This window comes from Microcaecilia unicolor, chromosome 4 (genome assembly GCF_901765095.1).
Source record: "Microcaecilia unicolor chromosome 4, aMicUni1.1, whole genome shotgun sequence".
NCBI lineage: Eukaryota > Metazoa > Chordata > Amphibia > Gymnophiona > Siphonopidae > Microcaecilia > Microcaecilia unicolor.
Genome location: NC_044034.1, coordinates 315,517,774 through 315,539,528, shown reverse-complemented (window position 1 = coordinate 315,539,528; position 21,755 = coordinate 315,517,774). Strand labels below are relative to the sequence as shown.

General features: G+C 42.9%; 1 protein-coding gene across 2 annotated transcripts; it reads left to right on the top strand.

The window, feature by feature from the left end:
- The first annotated feature begins 2,306 nt into the window (after positions 1–2,306).
- On the top strand, positions 2,307–21,348 carry TMEM230 (transmembrane protein 230). Of its 2 annotated transcripts, none has more exons than XM_030201853.1 (4): positions 2,307–2,392; positions 17,879–17,999; positions 19,216–19,338; positions 19,612–21,348. In XM_030201853.1, the coding sequence occupies exons 2-4, from the start codon at positions 17,901–17,903 to the stop codon at positions 19,750–19,752; spliced, it is 363 nt and encodes a 120-aa protein (XP_030057713.1). In that variant the 5' UTR covers positions 2,307–2,392; positions 17,879–17,900; the 3' UTR covers positions 19,753–21,348. The 2 variants fall into 2 exon arrangements, with proteins under 2 accessions (XP_030057713.1, XP_030057714.1); XM_030201854.1 differs by lacking the exon at positions 2,307–2,392 and adding an exon at positions 17,587–17,636.
- Positions 21,349–21,755: the final 407 nt, after the last annotated feature.

Genomic DNA, 21,755 nt, shown 5'->3' with positions numbered 1-21,755 from the left:
TGGATAAGAGTTTGGGTGGTGTGCTCAGAGAGGAAAGGGCGAATTTTGCTGATGTTATAGAGGAAGAAGTGACAGGTCTTGGCTATCTGCTGGATATGAGCAGAGAAGGAGAGGGAGGAGTCGAAGATGACTCCGAGGTTGCGGGCAGATGAGACGGGGACGATGAGGGTGTTATCAACTGAGATGGAGAGGAAGTGGGTTTGGGTGGAAAGACAATGTGTTCGGTCTTGGCCATGTTCAGTTTCAGGTGGCGGTTGGACATCCAGGCAGCAATATCGGATAGGCAGGCCGATACCTTGTCCTGGGTTTCCGCAGTGATGTCTGGTATGGAGAGATAAAGCTGGGTGTTGTCAGCATAAAGATGATATTGGAAGCCATGGGATGAGATCAGGGAGCCCAAGGAAGAGGTGTAGATTGAAAAAAGAAGGGGACCAAGGACAGATCCCTGAGGAACTCCAAGTTCAAGTAACTTGGAGAACAACTTTTGAGCATGGGCCGCTTTGAGCCCCCAATGCAAGGAAGTATAGCACGAAAAATCATTAGTATGTTAAGATGCATAAATGATGGTAGACCATCTGGAATTCTGGACGACCACACAGTTTTCCATTCACAAAAGTTACTTGGCCAGTGGTTCTCAAACCTGGTCTTGCAGGCCCCCCAGCCAGTCAGCTTTTCAGGATATCCACAATGAATATCCATGAAAGAGTTTTGCATGCAGTGGAGGAAGTGCTTCCCATATCTAGATATAACTATCATGAAATACAAATTTAATATCACTAAAACAGCTTAAAATTGTTGTAGCTGGAAGCAAAAGCAGTTATAAACTCTGTATTTTGTGCTTATTTTTCTACACTGTTCTATACAATACATATGGCCAAATATTAGTGAGGATATCCTGTTTCCCGATGGGCTCATCTTAACTGTTGTTGTAATCATACTTGGGAAGCCTGGTGTTATAAAGATGATGGAATATATTGAAATTAAATGGAAGTAAAATTAAACTCTCGTCATTGGGGCACATAGAATACATCATCTGTTTTGTAGAAGTTTACATTTTAGATACACAAATTTATTATCCTGTTTAGGCATGTTTCAGGGATAAGTGGTTTTATGAGTCAAAATAAAAAGAAATATTTTGTTTAATGCAGATCTCTTGTGTTTAAACATAACTAAATGGTCTATAAGCCCCTAATGCAGTCCATTGTTTTTCTTATATTTGTTCTTGTGATAACTTATACTACGCCAACACTGAACTCATCTCTTCTATCTGGTTGATAATAAAAGGAGCTAATTGTGAACACTATCCACCCTAAAAGGTTGTTTTGTGGCTGTACATGAGGAATTGTGATATTGAATAATCAAGTGTATCTTTGTGTCCCTAGTCATGCATCCAAACGTTATATAATCCTTTTAAGATAGCCAGTTAATTGTTGAACATATTAGTGGAACATAACCACAGAGGCATGGTATAGTATGGTCACATTTTAAATATGGTAATAATAGGCCCCAGCTAAGGAACAGGTTATTTTGAGTTAGCCTTCACTGGACCAAACTTGCTTTAATTGTGGCCATCACCATCCAGCTGGATAGGCAGTGTCTTAAAAGGTGTAGGCTAAATGATTTGTTTTGTTTAGACTTCAGTTATATCATGGAGCAGGTACATGGATATGTCTGAAACATTTAACAAAGATAAGATTACCATATATACCCAGCTGGGCATTTAAAAGTATGTCCTTTAATGATGCTGCATGCATGGTCAGAAATCATAGCCATAAGTATAGAAAGTTATTCAAATATTATCACATGCATACACCGGAACAGGCATCCTTACACACACTGCAAAAGTAAACAACAAAGTCTACAGAGTACATCCAAAATTAAATTTGTATTTTCTTATTTCCATCTTCCAAAATTCCAGACAGCAGATGTACAGATCAGCAGGACCCAAAACAAATCTGTACGAATACATGATGGAGTCCCTATAGCCAGCCCCTCCAAATGACACACAATGATTTAAAATGTAGAACAAATTAGTACTTTAACCGATGAAACCAGTACTTCCTCTGTCCTACATCCGTATGCTGCACAAGCCAGCATGTTTGAAAATATAAGCGAGATTAAAAAATGCTACCAGCAATAAAAAAAAAAAACGGCAATGAGGATGCAGCGGCTCCTAGGTTTGCTTGCTTTGTTTTGAGTGTACTAGATGACGGCTGCACGGGGAGGGGAAACACAGACGGCTTCAACTTTTGACGTCATCCCGTCTCCTGTTTTTTTCCTCAAACTCCTTGGGTAGAGTTCTCTGACGTACTGTGGGCCGGAAGTAGTCAGTGAGTGAAGGGAAAGTGTTTCTGGGTGAATTGATGGCGGGGGTCATGGGCTCCTGGTACAGGTAAAATATGAGGAGATGTGCTAAGGGTCACGGACGGTAGCTTCACGCAGCTCGTTCGTATCACAAATGCTTTACAGTAGATTTGCAAGTACAGAGTGTTTTGGATTGTCTCAGGACAGTCTGATTCCGAGGTGTTTTAATTATCTCCACTGGGCTTTAAGGTGTACGTTTGTATTTTCAGCATAAGAATTATGTGAAGATGATGCTTGTAAGTTTTAGGGCGCTGCTCAGCTGCTTCCTTTGGACTTGCACCGACTCCGGGAGCCCCCCTCATGGTTTCCGTTCCGGACATACCTTTAGCTCTTTCCTGACCAGTTTTTATTTACTTTGCTGTTGAAGCTAAGGGGAAAGGAAGCTGTTATAGCTGAAAATCAGTGTAATTATTCTTCATGTTCTCTTATTTACTAAGGGGATGTTTTGCAAATTTATGCAGTAGTAACCGTGTGTTACGTACATGCTGATAATGATACACCATCACTTAGGGTGGCTTTCAGTAATGTGCTTAAAAAAAGTTGTGTAAAAATATTTAAAAACTGTGAATTGTTAAATAACTAAAATCAAGATTTTTAATAACTTTCTTAAAATATGCATAAAAAGTACTATAGTGAATAATAATCATAACTTTTATATAGTGGTATATGGAGATGAGATTATAATAAATCTGATGATAAGTTATCGTGTGGACACATAGTTAAGCCCTTACCTACCTCTCTTTTTCTGAGTTACCGTATTTTTCGGGCTATAAGACGCACTGGACCATAAGACGCACCTAGGTTTTCCTCCCAAATTTGGAGGAAAAAAAAGTGCATCTTATAGTCCGAAAAATAGTTACAGGCCCCCCTCCCTGTTCCAGGCACCCTCCCTCCGTTACAGGCACTCCCTTCCTCCCTCCGTTACAGGCACACCCCCCTCTCTCCCTCCATCAGAATTTTAAAACGCCTCACCTCATCGGTGTGACTCACGGTAGCAGCAGCGCTTCAGCGTGCATCCTGCTCGGCGATCTCAGCTGAGAGAGAGAAGGTTGAGTGAAGATCGCTGAGCAGCATGCATGCTGAAGCGCTGCTGCTACCGCGAGTCACACCGACGAGGTGAGGCGTTTTAAAATTCCGACGGAGGGAGAGAGGGGGGTGTGCCTGTAATGGAGGGAGGGAGGATGCCTGTAACGGAGGGAGGGAGGTGCCTGTAACAGGGGGGGGGGTTGCTACATTCGAACTATAAGACACCCCCCCCCATTTTCCTCCCAAATTTGGGAGGAAAAAAGTGCGTCTTATAGTCCGAAAAATACGGTACTCCTGAGGGAATTCTGCACAATGCAGGGTTCAGCACAGGGATCAGGAGGCTGCAGGTTAAGCCTGCCTAGCCTTAGCTACAGAAGAGAGAGGAGGCTTGAGCTGAACACCTAATCAACCAGGAGGAAGACAAAACTTTGACATGGTTTGACAGTGGGAGTCAGCGAGCAGCTCTTTCTGCTGATACAGGTCTCTGCTGGCTTCTGGAAGTCATCAATAGGTCAACATAAAACAAAGAATATAATGTATTTGTATTGCGCCATGGTGTGACTGCACCTTGAGTATTGTGTGCTGCAATTCTGGTTACCACATCTAAAAAAAAAGATATAACTGAATTAGAAAAGGTACAGAGAGAGGCAACCAAAATGGTTAAGGGAACAGGACTCCTCTCATATGAAGGAAGAATAAAGAGGTTAGAGCTCTTTGCATGAGAAGAGATGTCTGAGGGGGGAGATACGATAGAGATCTATAAAATCCTGACTTGAGTGGAATGGGTAAACGTGAATTGATTTTTTTTACACTTGTGAAATGTACAAAGACCCACCGTGAAATTAAATAGTAAAACATAGAAGATAATTTTTTCACTCAGCGCATAGTTAAGCCAGAGAACTAATTGCCAGAGGATGTAGTGAAAGGAATTAATGTAGCTTTGCTTAAAAAAGGTTTGGACAAATTCCTGGAGGTACTCTGTTAAAGCAGAGCCAGGGAAAACCACTGCTTACCCTTCGGTTTAAGTAGCATGGAATCTTGTTCTTTGGGGGACTTTGCCAAATACATGTGGATTGGCCACTGTTAGAAACAGGATACTGGACCTGTGGGCTGACCCAGTATGGAAAAGCTTATGTTGTTAATATAGTTGTTAACCATATGGTAACCATCATTGCAGAATCTTCTTGGCTATTGATTAAAATTAAATCCTTCCTGGTCACACTCAAATGCCTTATCTCTGTAAGGCACTGATGAGGTGAGTAGTGAGGATGGAGGAAGAGAGACTCTTCAGAATAATATTTGTTTAGTAAAATAAAGCTTTTTATGTGGATATGGAAGTACTCTGGATATTGCTGCAGTTAAACACAATAGTAGACTGACTGTTTGTTTGCTTATTTATATATTTTGCGTATTGCTTCTCTGTAGTCACCAATGGAGAGAGAAAACAACAAGACTTGGCCACGGAATAAATAGAAAAACCACAGGAAGCGCATTGGAAAATTAAGCAACCATTTATTGACCCAACATGGACTGTGTTTTGAGCTTCGCTTGTATCAGGGATCTAATCATAATTATAAGCAAAATTAATAAAATACATAAATATATGATATAACAAAAAATAGAAGCAAATGTTTTTTGAATTATTTTATTCTCTGATTTTTTTGGGTTTGTTTGTTTTGCGGTATGATTAGACCCCCTGATGCAGGTGATGGACAAAACATGGTCTGTTAGGTCAGTAAATGACTGCTTAATCTTCCAGTAAGATTCCTGTGGTTCTCAGTTTTATTCCTTTGCCAACTCCCCCTATTTCTCAGCATTGATTATTGCTTCTATTTAAACAAACTTGAAAGGATTTTCAATCGAACATCAATATAAATATGCGCACATATCCAGTGTTGCGTGGTATTGCTTTACAAGTAACATGTTACTGTAGTTAATATTTTTTTCCTAGTAGTTAACTAAACTGTTAACTACTTATTAACTATAGTAACAGTGTTGCTATAGTTAATTACTTTGAATAGGTAATGTCATGAAGATTACAATATGCGTTGCTCCCTCCATTTCCGTGAATCCGGCATCATTTCCTCTGCTCTGTTCTGTATCCAGTACTATCAAGGCAGCATTTAAACCAAGATAAGTACTGGATATATAAAAATTTGTATTAATAGAACTACTTAAAAACACGAAATGGAAAGATAACAAAAAATGTTAACTATAAATTAACGGAGTTTTTTTGGGTTAGTGAAGAGATTGTCCAGTCATTAAGTTATCTGAGATGTGATGAACATCACTGAAGCCCTTTTTCCTCCCTTTTTACATTTTTCGTTTAGCAACACATTATGATACCTACACAATAGAACATTTTAATAGACAGCATAGAGTGTAAGCAAATATGGAACAAATAGATTAGATAGAGTAACAGGAGTAAGAAAATAAGGGACTAGTTAAAGAGAGTTGCAAATGAGGTCAGAAAGGTACTTGAACATTATTTTGGCTAGCGTAGGAATGGATAAACATGTCCTGCTATAAGTTGTGGAAATAGGAGGAAATGTTTTTTTCACTCAAGAATAGTTAAGCTCTAGTACTCTTTACTGGAAGATGCTGTAACAACAGTTGGCATATATGGGTTTAAAAAAGGGTTGGACAAGTTCCTGGAGGAAAAGTCTGTAGTCTGCTGTTGAAACAGACATGGGAAAGCAACTACTTGCCCTGAACTTAGTAGCATGGAATGTTGCTACTGTTGGGGTTTCTGCTGGGTTCTTGTGACCTGGATTGGCCACTGTTGGAAATGGGATACTGGGCTAGATGGACCATTGGTCTGATCCAGTATGGCTATTCTTATGTAATCACTGGATGTGCATGTGACTTGAGCTCTGGCGTTTGAGTTTGCTGTAATGAAATAAATATGAACTGCACATACCATGTTTGTCCTTGTGTTATAAGTGGCAGGATTTTAATAACCAGCATTCAGAAGTGGAACTAGCACCAGTTGTGCAGATTTATTAAACATTAAGGGGCATATGCACCAAAATGTTTCTAAAAATTGTTTAGCAGCTATGTGCAAAATCTTTGGCATTAAAGAGAATTAGTACTGGTGGGCAAGTTTTGACACCTAGTGATTGTCTATTATTAAGAATGTTCATGTAGTGTTGCATCCATCACACTTGTTTATTGCAAAAGCAGCAAACTGTGCTGCATTCATGTCATGTACAAAAGGAAAGGAAAAGTAATTAGTTACGCTAAATTGGTAACTCTAATCAGTAATTATTTTCATAGATGGGTAAATTAATTACTGTAATTTAAGTTGAGAAGTAAAAGTAGCTTTAATTACTTTTGATGAGTAATTGACACAACACTGCTTATATCCGTCACCCATAAACACAAGTATCACTCCCTGGTCCTTCAACCCTTCTTTCACACACTCTGCATTCCTGCCGCCCTTCCTATGCCCACCATACAGCAGAGTCCATTCATCACCTACCAATACAACCCTCCTCCCCGAGCATCATGCATTTTATCCCCTCACGTTCATTCTACCAATGAGTTCTTCCATTCCCCGCACTAAAATATCTATTTTCATTTCATTATAGTTAAGAACATAAGAATGGCCATACTGGATCAGACCAGTGGTTCATCTAGCCCAGTACCCTGCTTCCAGCAGTGGCCAATTCAGTTCACAAGTACCTGACAGAATGCCAGCAATCCCAAATAGTAGCAAGATTCATGCTACTGATCCCAGGGACAAGCAGTGGCTTTCCCCATGTCTATCTCAATAGCAGACTATGGACTTTTCCTCCAGGAACCTGTCCAAACCTTTTTTTGAACCCAGATAAATTAACCACTGATACAACATCCTCTGGCAAAGAGTTCCAGAGCTTAAATATTCGTTGAGTGAAAAAATATTTCCTCCTGTTTGTTTTAAAAGTAGTACCATGTAACTTCCTTGAGTGTCCCCTAGCCTTTGTACTTTTTGAAAGAGTAAAACAAATTGATTTACGTTTACTTCTTCTACACCACTAAGTATTTTGTAGACCTCTGTCATATCCCCCATGAGCCGTCTCTTTTCCAAGCTGAAGGGTCGTAACCTCTTAAGCCTTTCCTCATATGAGAGGAGTTTCATCCCCTTAATAATTTTGGTTGCCCTTCTTTGAACCTTTTCTAATTCTGCTATATATTTTTTTAAGGTACAGTGACCAGAGTTGCATACAGTACTCAAGGAGTGGTTGCACCGTGGAGCAATACAGAGTCATTATAATAATCTTTATCTTATTTTCTATCCCTTTTCTAATAATTCCTAGCAAACTGGGCGGAAGATTTCAGTGTATTTTCTACAAGGACACCTAGATCTTTTTCTTGGGTGCTGACTCCTAAGGTGGATCTCGGCATCGAGTAACTGTGATTTGGATTATTCCTCTCAAATGTGCATCATTTTGCATTTATAAGAACATAAGTGTTGCTATACTGGGACAGACCGAAGGTCCATCAAGCCCAGTATCCTGTTTCCAACAGCAGCCAATCCAGGTTACAAGTACCTAGCAAGATCCCAAAACAGTAAAATAGATTTTATGCTGCTTATCCTTTAAATAAGCAGTGGATTTTCCCCAAGTCCATCTTAATAATGGCTTATGGACTTTTCTTCTAGGAAGTTATGCAAACCTTTTTTTAAACCCTGCTAAGCTAACTGCTTTTAACACATTCTCTGGCAACGAATTCCAGAGTTTAATTACACATTGAATGACGAAATATTTTCTTAGATTTGTTTTAAATTTACTACTTAATACCTTCATTGCGTGTTAGTATTTTTGTAAAGAGTAAACACACGATTCATGTCCACCCATTCCATTCCACAAATTATTTTAATAGGTTATATTATATCTCCCATCAGCTAGCTCTTCTCCAAACTGAAGAGCCCTAGCTGCTTTAGCCTTTCCTCATAGTGAAGTTGTCCCATCCCATTCCTTTTATTATTTTCATCCCCCTTCTCTGTACCTTTTCTAATTCCACTATATCTTTATTTGAGATGCGGTGACCAGAATTGCACACAGTATTCAAGTTGCGGTTGCACCATGGAGCGATACAAAGGCATTATAACATTCTCATTTTTGCTTTCCATTCCTTTCCTAAGAATTCCTAATGTTCTGTTTGCTTTCTTAGCTGCTGCTGCACACTAAGCAGAGGATTTCAAAGTATCATCAGCGATGACACCTAGATCCTTTTCCTAGTCGGTGACTCCTAATGTGGAACCTTGCATTACATAGCTATAGTTAGGGTTCCTCTTTTCCACATGCATCACTTTGCATTTTTTCACATTAAATGTCATCTGCCATTTGGATGCCCAGTCTCCCAGTCTTGTAAGGTCCTCTTGCAATTTTTCACAATCCTCTTGCGATTTAACAATTTTGAATAACTTTGTGTCAACAGCAAATTTAGTTACCTCACTAGCTATTCCCATCTCTAGATCATTTATAAATATGTTAAAAAGCAGCGGTCCCAGCATAGACCCCTGCAGAATCCCACTATCTACCCCTGTCCATTGAGAATGCTGACCATTTAACCGTACTCTGTTTTCTATATTTTAACCAGTTTTTAATCCATAATAGGACATTTCTTCCTATCCCCATGACTCTAATTTCCTCAGGAGTTTTTCATGATGTACTTTGTCAAATGCCTTTTGTTGTTTAATATTTGTATTAGTTTTCAATACAGTACAAACAACTGTGCAACAAAGATTATACATGGTGTATAAGGTAGTAGAAGAAAAGAGGTAAGGGAGAGGAAAAGGAAAAACACACAAAAAAACATGCACATGCCAAATCCAGTAAGAGAACAGCAGCTAGTGATATTAAGCACAGTGTGGTACATTTTGAAAATAAGATACAAGGGGAGACCTTTTTTCCACATGCAAGGCAAACTTAAGTGATTTTTGTGCAAGATGTGTTTCATACTTATAAGTTTGGAACAACAAATTCCACCATTCCTGATATGTGACCTGGTTCAGAGATTTCCAATGTAAAAAAATTACCTTCAAAGCCAGTGAAAGCATGGTGTTAAAAACTGCACATTCATTAGGTTTTAAAAATGTTCTGTAAACAGCGGTCTTTAAGTACCACACACTTAAAAGACAGCGAACCCGAATGGTGGAAAACATCCGTCAACAGTGACCAAATGTCTTTCCAGTAGGTTTGAAGACACGCACAATCAAATATGAGATGTTTAAGACTGCCTTGTTGAGAGTGACACGACCAACAAAGGTTAGACTTTGAGGAATCAGCGATGTGGAGTCTAATAGGTGTCTACAATGCCCTGTGCAGAAAGAAATACATAGATTGCAGCGTTGAAAAGGATGTGGAGTATTTAAACAAGGATCTCCAAGTCCGTTCCCATAAACTATCCAAAATAGGTTCCTGAATATCTTCTTTCCAACATTTACGAAGGCCTGCGCATCGAAAGGAGGAGCTACCTAACAGCAGCTTGTACAGATGCGAGGCAACATGGCCGACTTGCTGAACCCTATGACTAATGGTGACACCTAGAGCTGAACGCTCAAAAATAAACCACCTGGGCAAAGAGCTCGCATTCAGAGGAACAATCGAGGAACAATCCATTCCAATCCCTGACGTAGGATGAAAGCTTTGTGGTATAGCAGGAGGTCGGGAAATTTAACACCACCCAGCAATTTTGTCATTTTCAATTTTCGCAAGGCAATTCTGGGTACTTTAGATTTCCATAAAAAACTGGACAGTAACTGGTCAAGCCGCCTATAAAAGGAGGAAGGACAGAGAAGAGGGATTATGCTCAGAACATAGGTGATTTTAGGCACTATCATCATCGTAATGGTGTCCAGCCTACCCCACCAGCTAAGGCTTAAGGGAGACTATTTTGACATTGCAGAGCCAACTTTCGCAAATATGTTGTCAGAGTTAAGCTTGATAGTTAGAATATCTCTGTCAAAATAAACACCAAGGTATTTAAGAGAGGTAATTAACCATGTGAGTGGTAGGCCTTGAATGGAGAAGAGGACACAATACACAGTATGAACCAGCTCACCTTTATCCACATTTGTTCACCCCTTCAAAGAAGGGTAGCAGATTGGTGAGGCAAGATTTCCCTTCACTAAATCCAAGTTGGCTTTGTCAATCCATGCTATGTATTTGCTCTGTAATTTTGTTCGTTATAATAGTCTCTACCATTTTGCCTGGCACCACCGTCAGGCTCACTGGTCTATATTTTCCTGGATCACCTCTGGAACCCTTTAAAAAAAATTGGCTTTACATTGGCCACCCTCAATCTTCCAGTACCATGCTTGATTTTAAAGATAAGTTACATATTACTAACGTTCTGCAAGTTTAATTTTTCAATTCAATCAGTACTCTGGGATGTATGCCATCCGGTCCAGGTGATTTGCTATTCTTTAGTTTGTCAAATTGCCTCAACCAAACATCTGTAGAAAGCAGTTATCAAATATTTAGTGTTATGAAAATCCACACAGATGTCTTCAAGGTCTGTTGCCTTTGCCTCTCTAGTTATTCTACCTGAAATATATCAACGAGAAAGCAAATGAGTTAGCTGTAAATAAACCTATGTGAAGGAAGGAGGAGATAAATCTGCGCCAATGCTTTGAATGTCAATAATTTTAAATCATCTTCATAAAGGTCATTCCAGACTGAAAGCCCCTGGCCATCCCAAAATTTAAATACATCTGAAGTATTAATAAATATGTTAAATAGCACTTGTCCCAGTACAGATCTTTGGGGCACTCCACTATTCATTCTCCTCTGCTGAGAAAAATGACCATTTAAACCCACCCTCTGCTTTCTGTTCAATAACCAATTACTAATCCACAACAGAACATTGCCTCCTATCCCATGACTCTTTAATTTTCTCAAGAGTCTCTCATGAGGGACTTTGTCAAACACTTTCTGAAAATCTAGCTACACTACATCGACCGGCTCACTTTTATCCACATGTTTATTCATGTATTCAAAGAAATGAAGCAAATTGATGAGGTAAGACTTCCCTTTGCTGAATCCATGTTGACTCTGTCCCATTAAACCAGGTTTGTCTATGTGTTCAGTGATTTTATTCTTTAGAATAGTTTCCACTATTTTGCCTGGCACTGTTGTCGGGTTTATTAATCTGTAATTTCCCGGATCACCCCAGAACCCTTTTAAAAAATTGGCATTATGTTGGTCACCCTCCAATCTTCAGGTACTATGGACTATTTTAATGACAGGTTACAGATCATTAACAGCAGATCTGCACTTTAATATCTGAATTATTTCAGTACCCTAAGGTGTATACCATGTGATCCTGGCGACTTACTACTCTTTAATTTGTCAATTTGGCTCAGTACATCTTCCAGGTTCACTGAGATTTCTTTCAGTTCCTCCACATCAGCATCCTTGAAAACCATCTCTGGTACAGGTAGATCTCTTTTCTTCCGTAAAGACCAAGGCAACAAATTAATTCAGCCTCTCTGCTATGGCTCTGTCCTTCCTGATTGCCCCTTTTACTCCTTGATGATCTAGACAAGGAACAATAAGCATACAAAAAGAGGGACACATTAAATACGGTAAAATTATGTCTTACCTGATAATTTTCTTTCCTTTAACGCAGCAGATGAATCCAGGAACTAGTGGGTTAAGTCTGCCTACCAACAGATGGAGATAGAGATAAACAAACTAAAGGCAGTGATGTCAGACGGCCAGCTCCTTCCTCAGTTAGTATGTAATTCGTAAGCATTTGCCAAGGCCAAAAATATGAAACCAATAACAACCAGAAACCATCCTCACTATGAAAAACAGAGAACCAAATAAGAACTTCGAAATAACTGCAACTTGATCCAGAAATCGGAATCCTTTCCATGTTCCCATATCTGTCTGAACTCTGCAAAAGAGAACCCGGAAGGAAAAAATAGCCACACTGTGCGGAAAATGAAAAAAATCATCGGCTGAACTAGGGAGGGATCCTGGATTCATCTGCTGCGTTAAAGGAAAGAAAATTATCAGGTAAGACATAATTTTACCTTCCTTGTCACTTGCAGCAGATGAATCCAGGAACTAGTGGGATGTACTAAAGCATTCCTTAAGTAGGGTGGGAAGCTGACGCTCCCCACGCCAACACTCCTGCCCCAAAACTCGCATCCTCCCGAGCAGACACGGCTAGCCTGTAATGCTTCGCAAAAGTATGACGGGACACCCAAGTAGCCGCCCGACAAATCTCTTCCAGAGATAAGGCCGACACCTCTGCCGAAGAAGCTGCCTGTGCCCGAGTAGAATGCGCCTTCAGGGCCATTGGAGACACCCACCCTTGCAGCAGATACGTCACTCTAATGGCTTCCCTAATCCAGCGAGCAATGGAAGCCTTAGAAGCTGCCTCACCTCTTTTTGATCCCGACAAGAGCACAAAGAGATGATCCGAGCGTCGAAACTCGTTAGAGATCTGCAAGTACCGAAACAAGGCTCTCCGCACGTCCAGGAAACGTAGCAAGGCAAACTTCCCCGGATAATCCTCTCTTCGAAAAGATGGAAGATAAACCTCCTGATTGACATGGAAAGCTGAAATCACTTTAGGTAGAAACGATGGCACCGTCCGAATCAACACCCCTGCTTCAGAAACTGCAAAAAAGGATCTCTGGACGACAAAGCCTGAATTTCAGAAATCCTCCTAGAGAGAAAGCTTTCCACACTTACACTGCTGAAGTAGACTGCTTCCGTGCCCCCAAAAGAGTGGCAATGACTGGTCCTGAAAATCCCTTCTTCCTCAGCTGCCGCCTCTCAATAGCCAGGCTGTAAGACCAAAGCGGGAGGGATTTTCCATCTGAACTGGCCCTTGATGCAGCAGATCGAGAGTCACCGGAAGTCGCAATGGTGGCTCTGAGAGTGCTCGAACAAGATCCGCATACCATTGGCCGCCTGGGCCAGTCTGGGGCCACTAGAATGTCCGGCCCCCGATGCCGCCCTTTGTGGCAAAGAACTCTCCCTATCAGAGGCCACGGAGGAAAAACATACAGTAGTTGTTGTTCCGGCCATGGCTGGAGAGCGTTCAATCCTGTGGATCCTGGCTGTCGTTTGCGGCTGAAGAACTGGGGAGCTTTGGCATTGCAAGCTGTGGCCATGAGATCCATTACTGGTCTTCCCCAACGTTGACAGATCAGCCGAAAAGCCGAGTCCGACAGTGTCCATTCCGCTGCGTCCAAAAGAGTCCGGCTGAGAAAATCTGCTTGAACATTGTCTTGACCCGCAATGTGCGCTGCCGACAGACTCTGAACATGCGCTTCCGCCCATACTAGAAGACGAGATGCTTCCACTGCCAAGGGAAGGCTGCGAGTGCCCCCCTGCCGATTGATGTAGGCCACCGTCGTGGTGTTGTCCGAGAATACACGAACCGCCTGCCCCTGCAGAAGGTCCTGAAAACTCCGCAGTGCATTCACGACTGCTCGCAACTCCAGATGATTTATCAGCCAAGTCGCTTCGAGAGGGGTCCAAGATCCCTGGTCTACTCAATGAAGACAATGGGCTCCCCAGCCTGCAAGGCTGGCATCCGTCACGACTACCACCCAATTGGGAGACGCCAGAGAAACACCCTTCTGCAAATCGGCTGACCAGAGCCACCACACGAGACTGTTCCTGGCCCGGCTCGACCAAGGAAGGCGTTGTTGATAATCCAGCGACGTCAGCGACCATCTGCTCATTGAAAGGAAATTCTGAAGAGGCCGCATGTGAGCCCTTGCCCATGGAATGACCTCCAAGGTCGCTGTCATAGAACCGAGGAGCTGAACATAGTCCCACACTCAGGGAGCGTGACGACTCAGTAAGGTCCATACCTGAGAAAGGAATTTTATCCTTCGCCCCTCGGGGAAAAACACCTTCCCCCGCTTCGTATCGAATTGCACTCCAGGATACTCTAGACTCTGAGTAGGAACTAGATGACTCTTGTCCATATTGACCACCCAACCTAAGGATTGCAACACCGCAATCACTCAGTTGGTGACCACTCGACTCTCCTCTGCTATCGTCGCCCGAATCAGCCAGTTGTCGAAATATGGATGCACTCGAATCCCCTCCTTCCGCAGGAACGCCGCCACCACCACCATGACCTTGGAAAAGTGTGTGGGGCAGTGGCCATTCCGAAAGGAAGGGCCTGAATCTGGAAGTGCTGACCGAGCACCGCAAATCTGAGAAATCTCTGATGGGGCTGCTAAATGGGAATGTGCAGGTAAGCTTCCCTCAAATCGAGAGCCGTCAAAAACTCGCCTGGTTGAACAGCAGCAATAACTGCCCTTAATGTCTCCATGCGGAAGTGACGAACCCGCAAAAACTGGTTTACTTTTCTGAGATCGAGAATAGGCCAAAAAGCCCCTCCCTTCTTTGGAACCACAAAGAAGATGGAGTACCGACCTGTGCGCTTTTCGAGAGGAGGAACAGGCACGATAGCCCCTATCCTTAGTAGGTCTCGCAAACACTGCAGAACTGCTGTCCTCTTGGCCCGCGATATACAGCGGGACTCCAGAAAAAAAGTCTGTGACGGGAGAGAAGAATTCTAGCTTGTAACCTTCTCGCACCACATCGAGGACCCACTGGTCTGAAGTAATTCTGGCCCACTCTGGAAGAAACAGAGAAAGCCGACCACCGATCTGCTCTCCTCCTGAGTGGACCTGCGCCCCATTAGTGGGAGGCCCGAGAAGGAGCCCCCTGACGAGAGGGGGGTCCAGCTGGACATTTCACGTTGCGAAAGGAAGAACGCTGCCTAAAACGAGGATGCTGAAAGGCTGCGTTGGACCGCCCCGGGCGATACAGGCGCGTCTCTCTGAAACTTGACCTCAAGGCTCCTTTCTAGGTCTTCCCCAAAAAGCAATTTCTCTTGGAAAGGCAGTTTAATGAGCCGTTGCTTAGATGCCATATCTGCGGCCCAATGATGGAGCCACAGAAGACGCCGAGAGGAAACTGTCAAGGCCATGAGTTTAGCCGAAGCATCCGCCAAGTACGCCAGCCCAATATCCATCAGCGACATCTGAGGAGTTCCCAGCATATCAGACTCCAAAATCGAATCCATGACAGAATGTAGCCAACTGAGACAAGCTCTAGCCGCATAAGAACTACAAACAGAAGCTTGAAGTGTCAAAGCGGCCAACTCAGAGGCACATTTTAAAGAGGCCTCTAGCCGTCTGTCTTGCATATCCTTAAGTGCCACACCACCTTCCACTGGAAGAGTAGTCTTCTTAGGCATCCACCCTAGATAGAGCAAACTGCTCTAAACGGTCCGCTGAAACTGGATACAGCCTGGCCATTGCCCTGGCTACTTTCAGCCCCCCCTTCCGGATCCGCCCACTGGGCCAAAATCAACTCTTCAATAGCTTCATGTACCGGAAAGGCCTTAGAAGGTCGTCTGGTACTAGCCATCTTGGGGTTGACCACCTGAGAAGCCGCAACCTCGGGGTCCTCTATAGTCAGGGCTTCCAGCGCCTGAGAGAAAAAGGAGGACAACGCCTCCTTATGGAAAATCCTCACGGCGGAAGAGTCTTCTGGTTGGTCAGTGAGGACACGGTCCTCCATGTCCTCTACCCCCGTCTGCTCCAAGAGAGCCACCACGGAGGAAGCTGCAGGCGACTGTATGCAGGACCCCTCTTCAGACCCCAAAGAAAGCCTAGGCTTTTTAAGAGAGGAAAAATCCTCTGGGGAAAACCCCAAAATCTCTTGGTTACCCCCAGACCCCCTGAAAGAATCAAAGGCCTAAGCTGTCGCAGCCGCGTGACGGGGGGAACAAGGCCCTTTTCAACAAAAACGCCTGATGGAGTAGCAAAATAAACTCTGATGAAAACCCCTCCCCCGCAACGGAGGAGGTCTGAGGTCGCAACCATGGCACCTGCACCACCGCCCACAGTGTCTGACGCCCCCCCCCCCGACTCCCCTACCAGTGGAGAAGCTTTGGCCAAAACCGCTACCGGAGCCAGCTCCGCGACCGATCGCAAAATGGCGCGAGAATCACCAGGTTCTGGGCGGGAAAGCACGCTCCCGGGGGGGGGAGCACTGCTCCGTCGAGTCTTGCCAAATCAGCGCAGCCCGCGTTGCAAAGGCCCACCGTCGAACGCCATTTCCCACATCAGGAACCGCGTTTTACCGCCTCCGCTGCCATCGCCAGCGCCTGAAGAGGAACCCAGCAGGACTTACCCCGGACCAGGAAAGCGTGGGAACTGACAGCTGAGCCGAAGAAAAAAACTCTCTGACTCCATTTCGAGGCAGGCTCAGACGAACAGGCAACAGAAAACAGGACTCGGACAGCAGTAACACAAACCTGCTGTTAGCAAAAAACACACTTCCCAGCGCTTCTGTTTCTCTCTTAAACAAAATTTATGGTTCTCTTTTTTTATTTTTTTTAGTGAGGAGGTAAAAACAAACAGGGAAGGAAAGGAACAGCAAAAGCCTGTTCAGAGGGAATTTGAGGTGCAGCAGGGACCCAGCAACTGCGTATGCTGCCAAAGGGGACACCACCAGTCCGCCAACCCCGGCTCAAACTGGCCACCGACCCAGGAGCACCCTCAGAGGCCTTGGCCCAGGAGCTGAAGAAAAAGCCGTCCACCACCTGCTGAGATAGAGACATACTGACTAACTGAGGAAGAAGCTGGCCCTCTGACATCACTGCCTTTAGTTTGTTTATCTCTATCTCCACCTGCTGGTAGGCGGACTTAACCCACTAGTTCCCGGATTCATCTGCTGCAAATGACAAGGAAACTAAAATTTGTGCATTCATGTAACAGACTTCTTCAAAATACAAACTATTTGCAGTATGGGTTAGAGCAACTGCATACTGGTTCCTAAGCCTCACTTTCTAGAGGAGAAGGGCTGCTAACTCTTTCTGATATTTAGTCATCACCCACAGTAGAAGCATGGCTCTTACACAGGCCTTAATACACAGGCTGTTAAATACGTTGATGGGTGAGAGAGGTTTATATAATAGTGTTGCAGTAGGAAATGTAGAGGGCAAAATTTCAAATCCAAATGCCATTAAAGTAATTATAGACGAAGATCAGCAGGGCTGGGAAGTAATCAGACAGCATACAGAAAAACGTCACTGACTGTTTTGGAGCCTTGGCATAAAATCCCCGAGTAGATGATGTGTTTTATTAATGCAGTGGTCTAAGAAGTTAATTTTAGAAAGCACTAAAAGTCTATCTAAATATAGAGCAGCACAAAACAGGATTACAGAAATCAGTACTGTTTACATTGCAGCGTTTCACCCAGTAGCTGGTAGGTTTTAAAACAAGGAGACATGATGGGGCCTCAGTCTCTCTCAGTAGGAGAGAAAGGGGTGGGATGGGTGCAATCTCTCACAATTGGGAGAGAAGAACAAGGGCTTTCTGGCTGGGGGGGGGGTTGAGTAGAGGAGGGAGAGCATTGTGTGAGTGCTGAGGGATGAAGTGCATTGAACAATGCAGATGTTCCCACTTGAACCTTAGCTCCTTGACCACCACTTCTCCCTTTTGTTCCAGACTTTAGCTGACCTCACCTCCTATGATGATGCCTTCACGTAATTTAACTGCTGGCGTATCCAGCAGCAAGGTGAAATATGCTAAGCTGTCCAGTACTGATGATGGATATATTGACCTTCAGGTAAGAGACAGGAAATCCCTGCTCAAATTATTCCTGCTACTCCAGTAGGGTAGTGACCCAGAATGGGAGCTAACTTACAACAGAATTCTAAGCACTGGCTATGGTTCATCTTAAATCATTGCCATTGTGTTGACTGGCAGTGGCAGAAGTGTAATCTCAAAATAGCCTCCGAGACCTCCCATGGCAGTCTCGGCGGCCATTTCCATTGAGCAGCAGCACTGGGGCAGGAGTGAGTAGGCTTCATTCCTGCCCCTGAAGAGAGGCCACTAGACTACCAGGGCTGTTAAGGTGCGCCTGGGCAGACTGTGGTGGCTAGGTCTCGGTTGGGGGGGTGGAGGTTGTGCGTCCCCCCCCCCCCCCCCCACAAGAGGCCAGTTTTCTGTGGGTGGGGGCACACCTGCTGCTGGGAGGAGGCAGGTGGGCGGGCATGACATGTTTTTGTTTCGGCTTTGGTTCTAGACAAAACTGAGCAGCGCATTTTGGCTATGGATTCAGTTTTGGTCAGTCTCTAGGTGGGTTATAAGTTTTCAAAAAGCAGATTTTGTAGTACAGTAAATTTATCCATTAATATTTTCCTGATTCATTTCCTCCAGATTCTATATAGTGTGACTTGACTTGCGTGCGCAAATCAGGTTGTATTCTGATTAGCGCATGCAACTTAATTACTTAAGGCAATCAGTGCTGATAATTGGCACTTAACAAGCAATTATTGACAGTAATTGGCATTAATTAGAATTTACACGCACAACTTTCTAAGCGTAAAGTGATGAATGTAAATTCTAAGACATGGATAGAAAATGGGGCGTGGCAATGGGCGAAGAACAGGTGGGTCATGAGCGTTTCTAAAAAACTATGTGTGCTGTTGTATAATACATCCACTCTGCACTTAACTTAGGCGGAGGCATTTATACCAAGTTCTACTTTTCATAAATGCCCACAACTAAATGTAGTTGCGTAGACAAGCGCTAGGGTATTCTATAAACCACGCTTAACTTTAAGCGTAGTTTATAGAATATGGTTAGGTGTATTTTTTTTTTTTGCCACTGATTTTTAATGTGCCATATATAGAATCTAGCCCTTTATGGCCAACGGAGGGGGGGGGGGTAGTAAAGGACAGTCTTGAGGGACTACCAAAGGCGTGGGAGAAAGGTAATTGTGATGACTTGTTACTGAGGGTTGTCTTTTTAAATGCAATCATTTTGTTTATTCCTATAAGTTCAAGAAGAGCCCACCAAAGGTCCCGTACAAGGCGATTGCGTTGGCAACTGTGCTGTTCATGATTGGGACGCTGCTGATAGTCATTGGGGCTCTGCTTCTGGCAGGCTACATTATCAAAGGGGTAAACAATTTCCCTACTGTCCAGCTCTCTTCTTTAACCATGATATTATACACCACAGTTTGGAAAGGAGGCTTTAGCTCAGCACTGTCTTTTTGACACCCTTCCTCCTTTCCTAATAAATTGCTGTCCTTGTTGATACAGGGAGCAGAATCCAGGCCTGGAATTCAAACCCAGTTCCTGCACATGGCACTTCACAGCATTGCTACATTCACTCTGTTAATAAATATGAATAATACATTTTAACTGTCTACTTCTTTATTTTTTTTTGTTCAGGATACAGATCGAGCTATCCCTGTGCTGATAATTGGGATCCTGGTATTCTTACCTGGGTTCTATCACCTGCGAATCGCGTACTATGCATCCAAAGGCTACAGGGGCTATTCCTATGATGATATTCCAGACTTTGATGACTGAAGGCCATGCCACCACCCTCCCCCTCCCTCCGCCGCTGCCACCACCACTGCTAATACCAGTGGATGGCATTGCAGATGTATTAAGCACCCTCATCTCCACTCAGGAAACAGAAGTAAAGCAGTCTCCAGATGCTAGGGAAGCCATGACAAAGTAGTACATTAAAGTGCTCATTTTCAAAGCACATAGACTTGCAAAGTTACACAGTAACCTCTGTAACCGTGTAAGTCTATGTGCTTTGAAAATGATCCTCTTTATGTGTAAGAATATATGTTTATGTAGGATTTGTAAGCTATATTGAGCATTCAGTGGATATGCTGATAGATGTATTCTTTTTGTTGTAGATGAGAACCAGCAAAAAGAGAGAGAGAATTTTATTTTAATTTTCAATAAATGATGAACAAAGGTTGAAGGTGGCGCCTTGTAACGATTGGCACCCCTAATCACCAGACTGATAGCCCATAGACAAAATCAAGCTTAGTGCATTTGGCAGGAATAAAGCCAGGTATTGCTCTCCTTAAAAAAAAAAGAAAAAAGACCAGACCCAGAAACAAGACATGGCAGCAGAAATGAGGACACAACAGCCAGAGAGCAAAATGTTGTCTGTGTTTTTTGTTGAGGCTAACTTCTAAGGCAGAGAAGGGATCATAGTGCCTGGACAATGGGCGAGTACTGAGAGGTTAAGACTTTAGTGGGCTATATAAGATATGAGCATCTATCTGCTGTCCAGCACCAGGGCCTTCTCTCGTGTAATATAAAATCACCAAGCTTTTACTATTTATCCTCTTTGCTTGACTGTCTACAAAACCTTGCTAGTGTTATTGATATTGTCGTAAACATCTTTAGGGGTTTTGTAAGTTTGGATTAGAATGTTATGGGCCTGATTTTGTCTGCAGCAGTGTGTGTTCAGGACACACTTGCAGTCACTTTTCATATAGCCCCTGTGAATGTAATAAGTGGATTAAAAAGATTTGACCTTTCTCAGGACACAGCTTCCAAGTTATTTTTCAGGCTGCAGATTTGTATAGCTTTTAATCACAGGTTCCAGCCATTGTAGTGTTTGTATATTTGCTTTGACATCCTGTTTAGTTTTATAGTGATTAAAATAAACTCAGTAAAACAATTAATCTTGAGACAAAGAAGTTATGCAGTACAGTCTGTACCAGGATCTCAAGTTTCTGCATAACGGCTCTAAGCATTCAGGACGCTGTGGGAAAATCCATTCTAATCACATGGAGCTGCATGCAGAGTAGTTATTTGAATTGTTATTGTTAACTGCCTCACTTTATGTTACGAGGATCATGGTGGCATTATGAAAGCATTTCTTTTCTGAAAGGTGGTAATTTAACATGAATTTCCTCGTCTTGTGACCATTTCTGGAGTAGATATCTTTGATTTTATTTATCTATTTAATTTTTCCACAGTAATTTTGTTTCATACATATGTTTTGAGTTCCTGATCAGAAAGTCAACAATAGTGGCACCTGCACTCAGTTTCCTGAAAGTGGTTCTGTTAAAGGAGCCCAATTTTGTAAACTGCCTAGACTTGCCTTGCATAAAGGCAATAGCAAGCTGTAATAAAATCAAAAGTCTGAAAGTCCCTGTTGTTTTGCATCTATTACTGTACAGTCCCAAGGAGTGAAAAGTTGAGTGTTCTACTTTTTACCATGCAGATTATTGTACCTCCTTTCGTTATTCAGTAGTGCAAGGAGTAAAGATTCTAACTCTGCCTTCTACAGTGCTGTTATCAGAGGCAACATCCAGCTGCTCTAACCAAAGGCGGTGCAACTTGATATCCTCACCCATCCACTAATCCTCTGTTTAACTGTTCCATTTATTGACTGATGGTACAATAAAACTTGCTTCATTTACAAGCAGACTTTCAGACAATTACTGACTTTTAAGTACTACACATGGGTAGCTTCCCACCATTTTTTAAATAATTATACACGATTATAGTTAACAGCTTTTTGCTGTTGATGTGCAGGGCAAATGCAGGCACACATT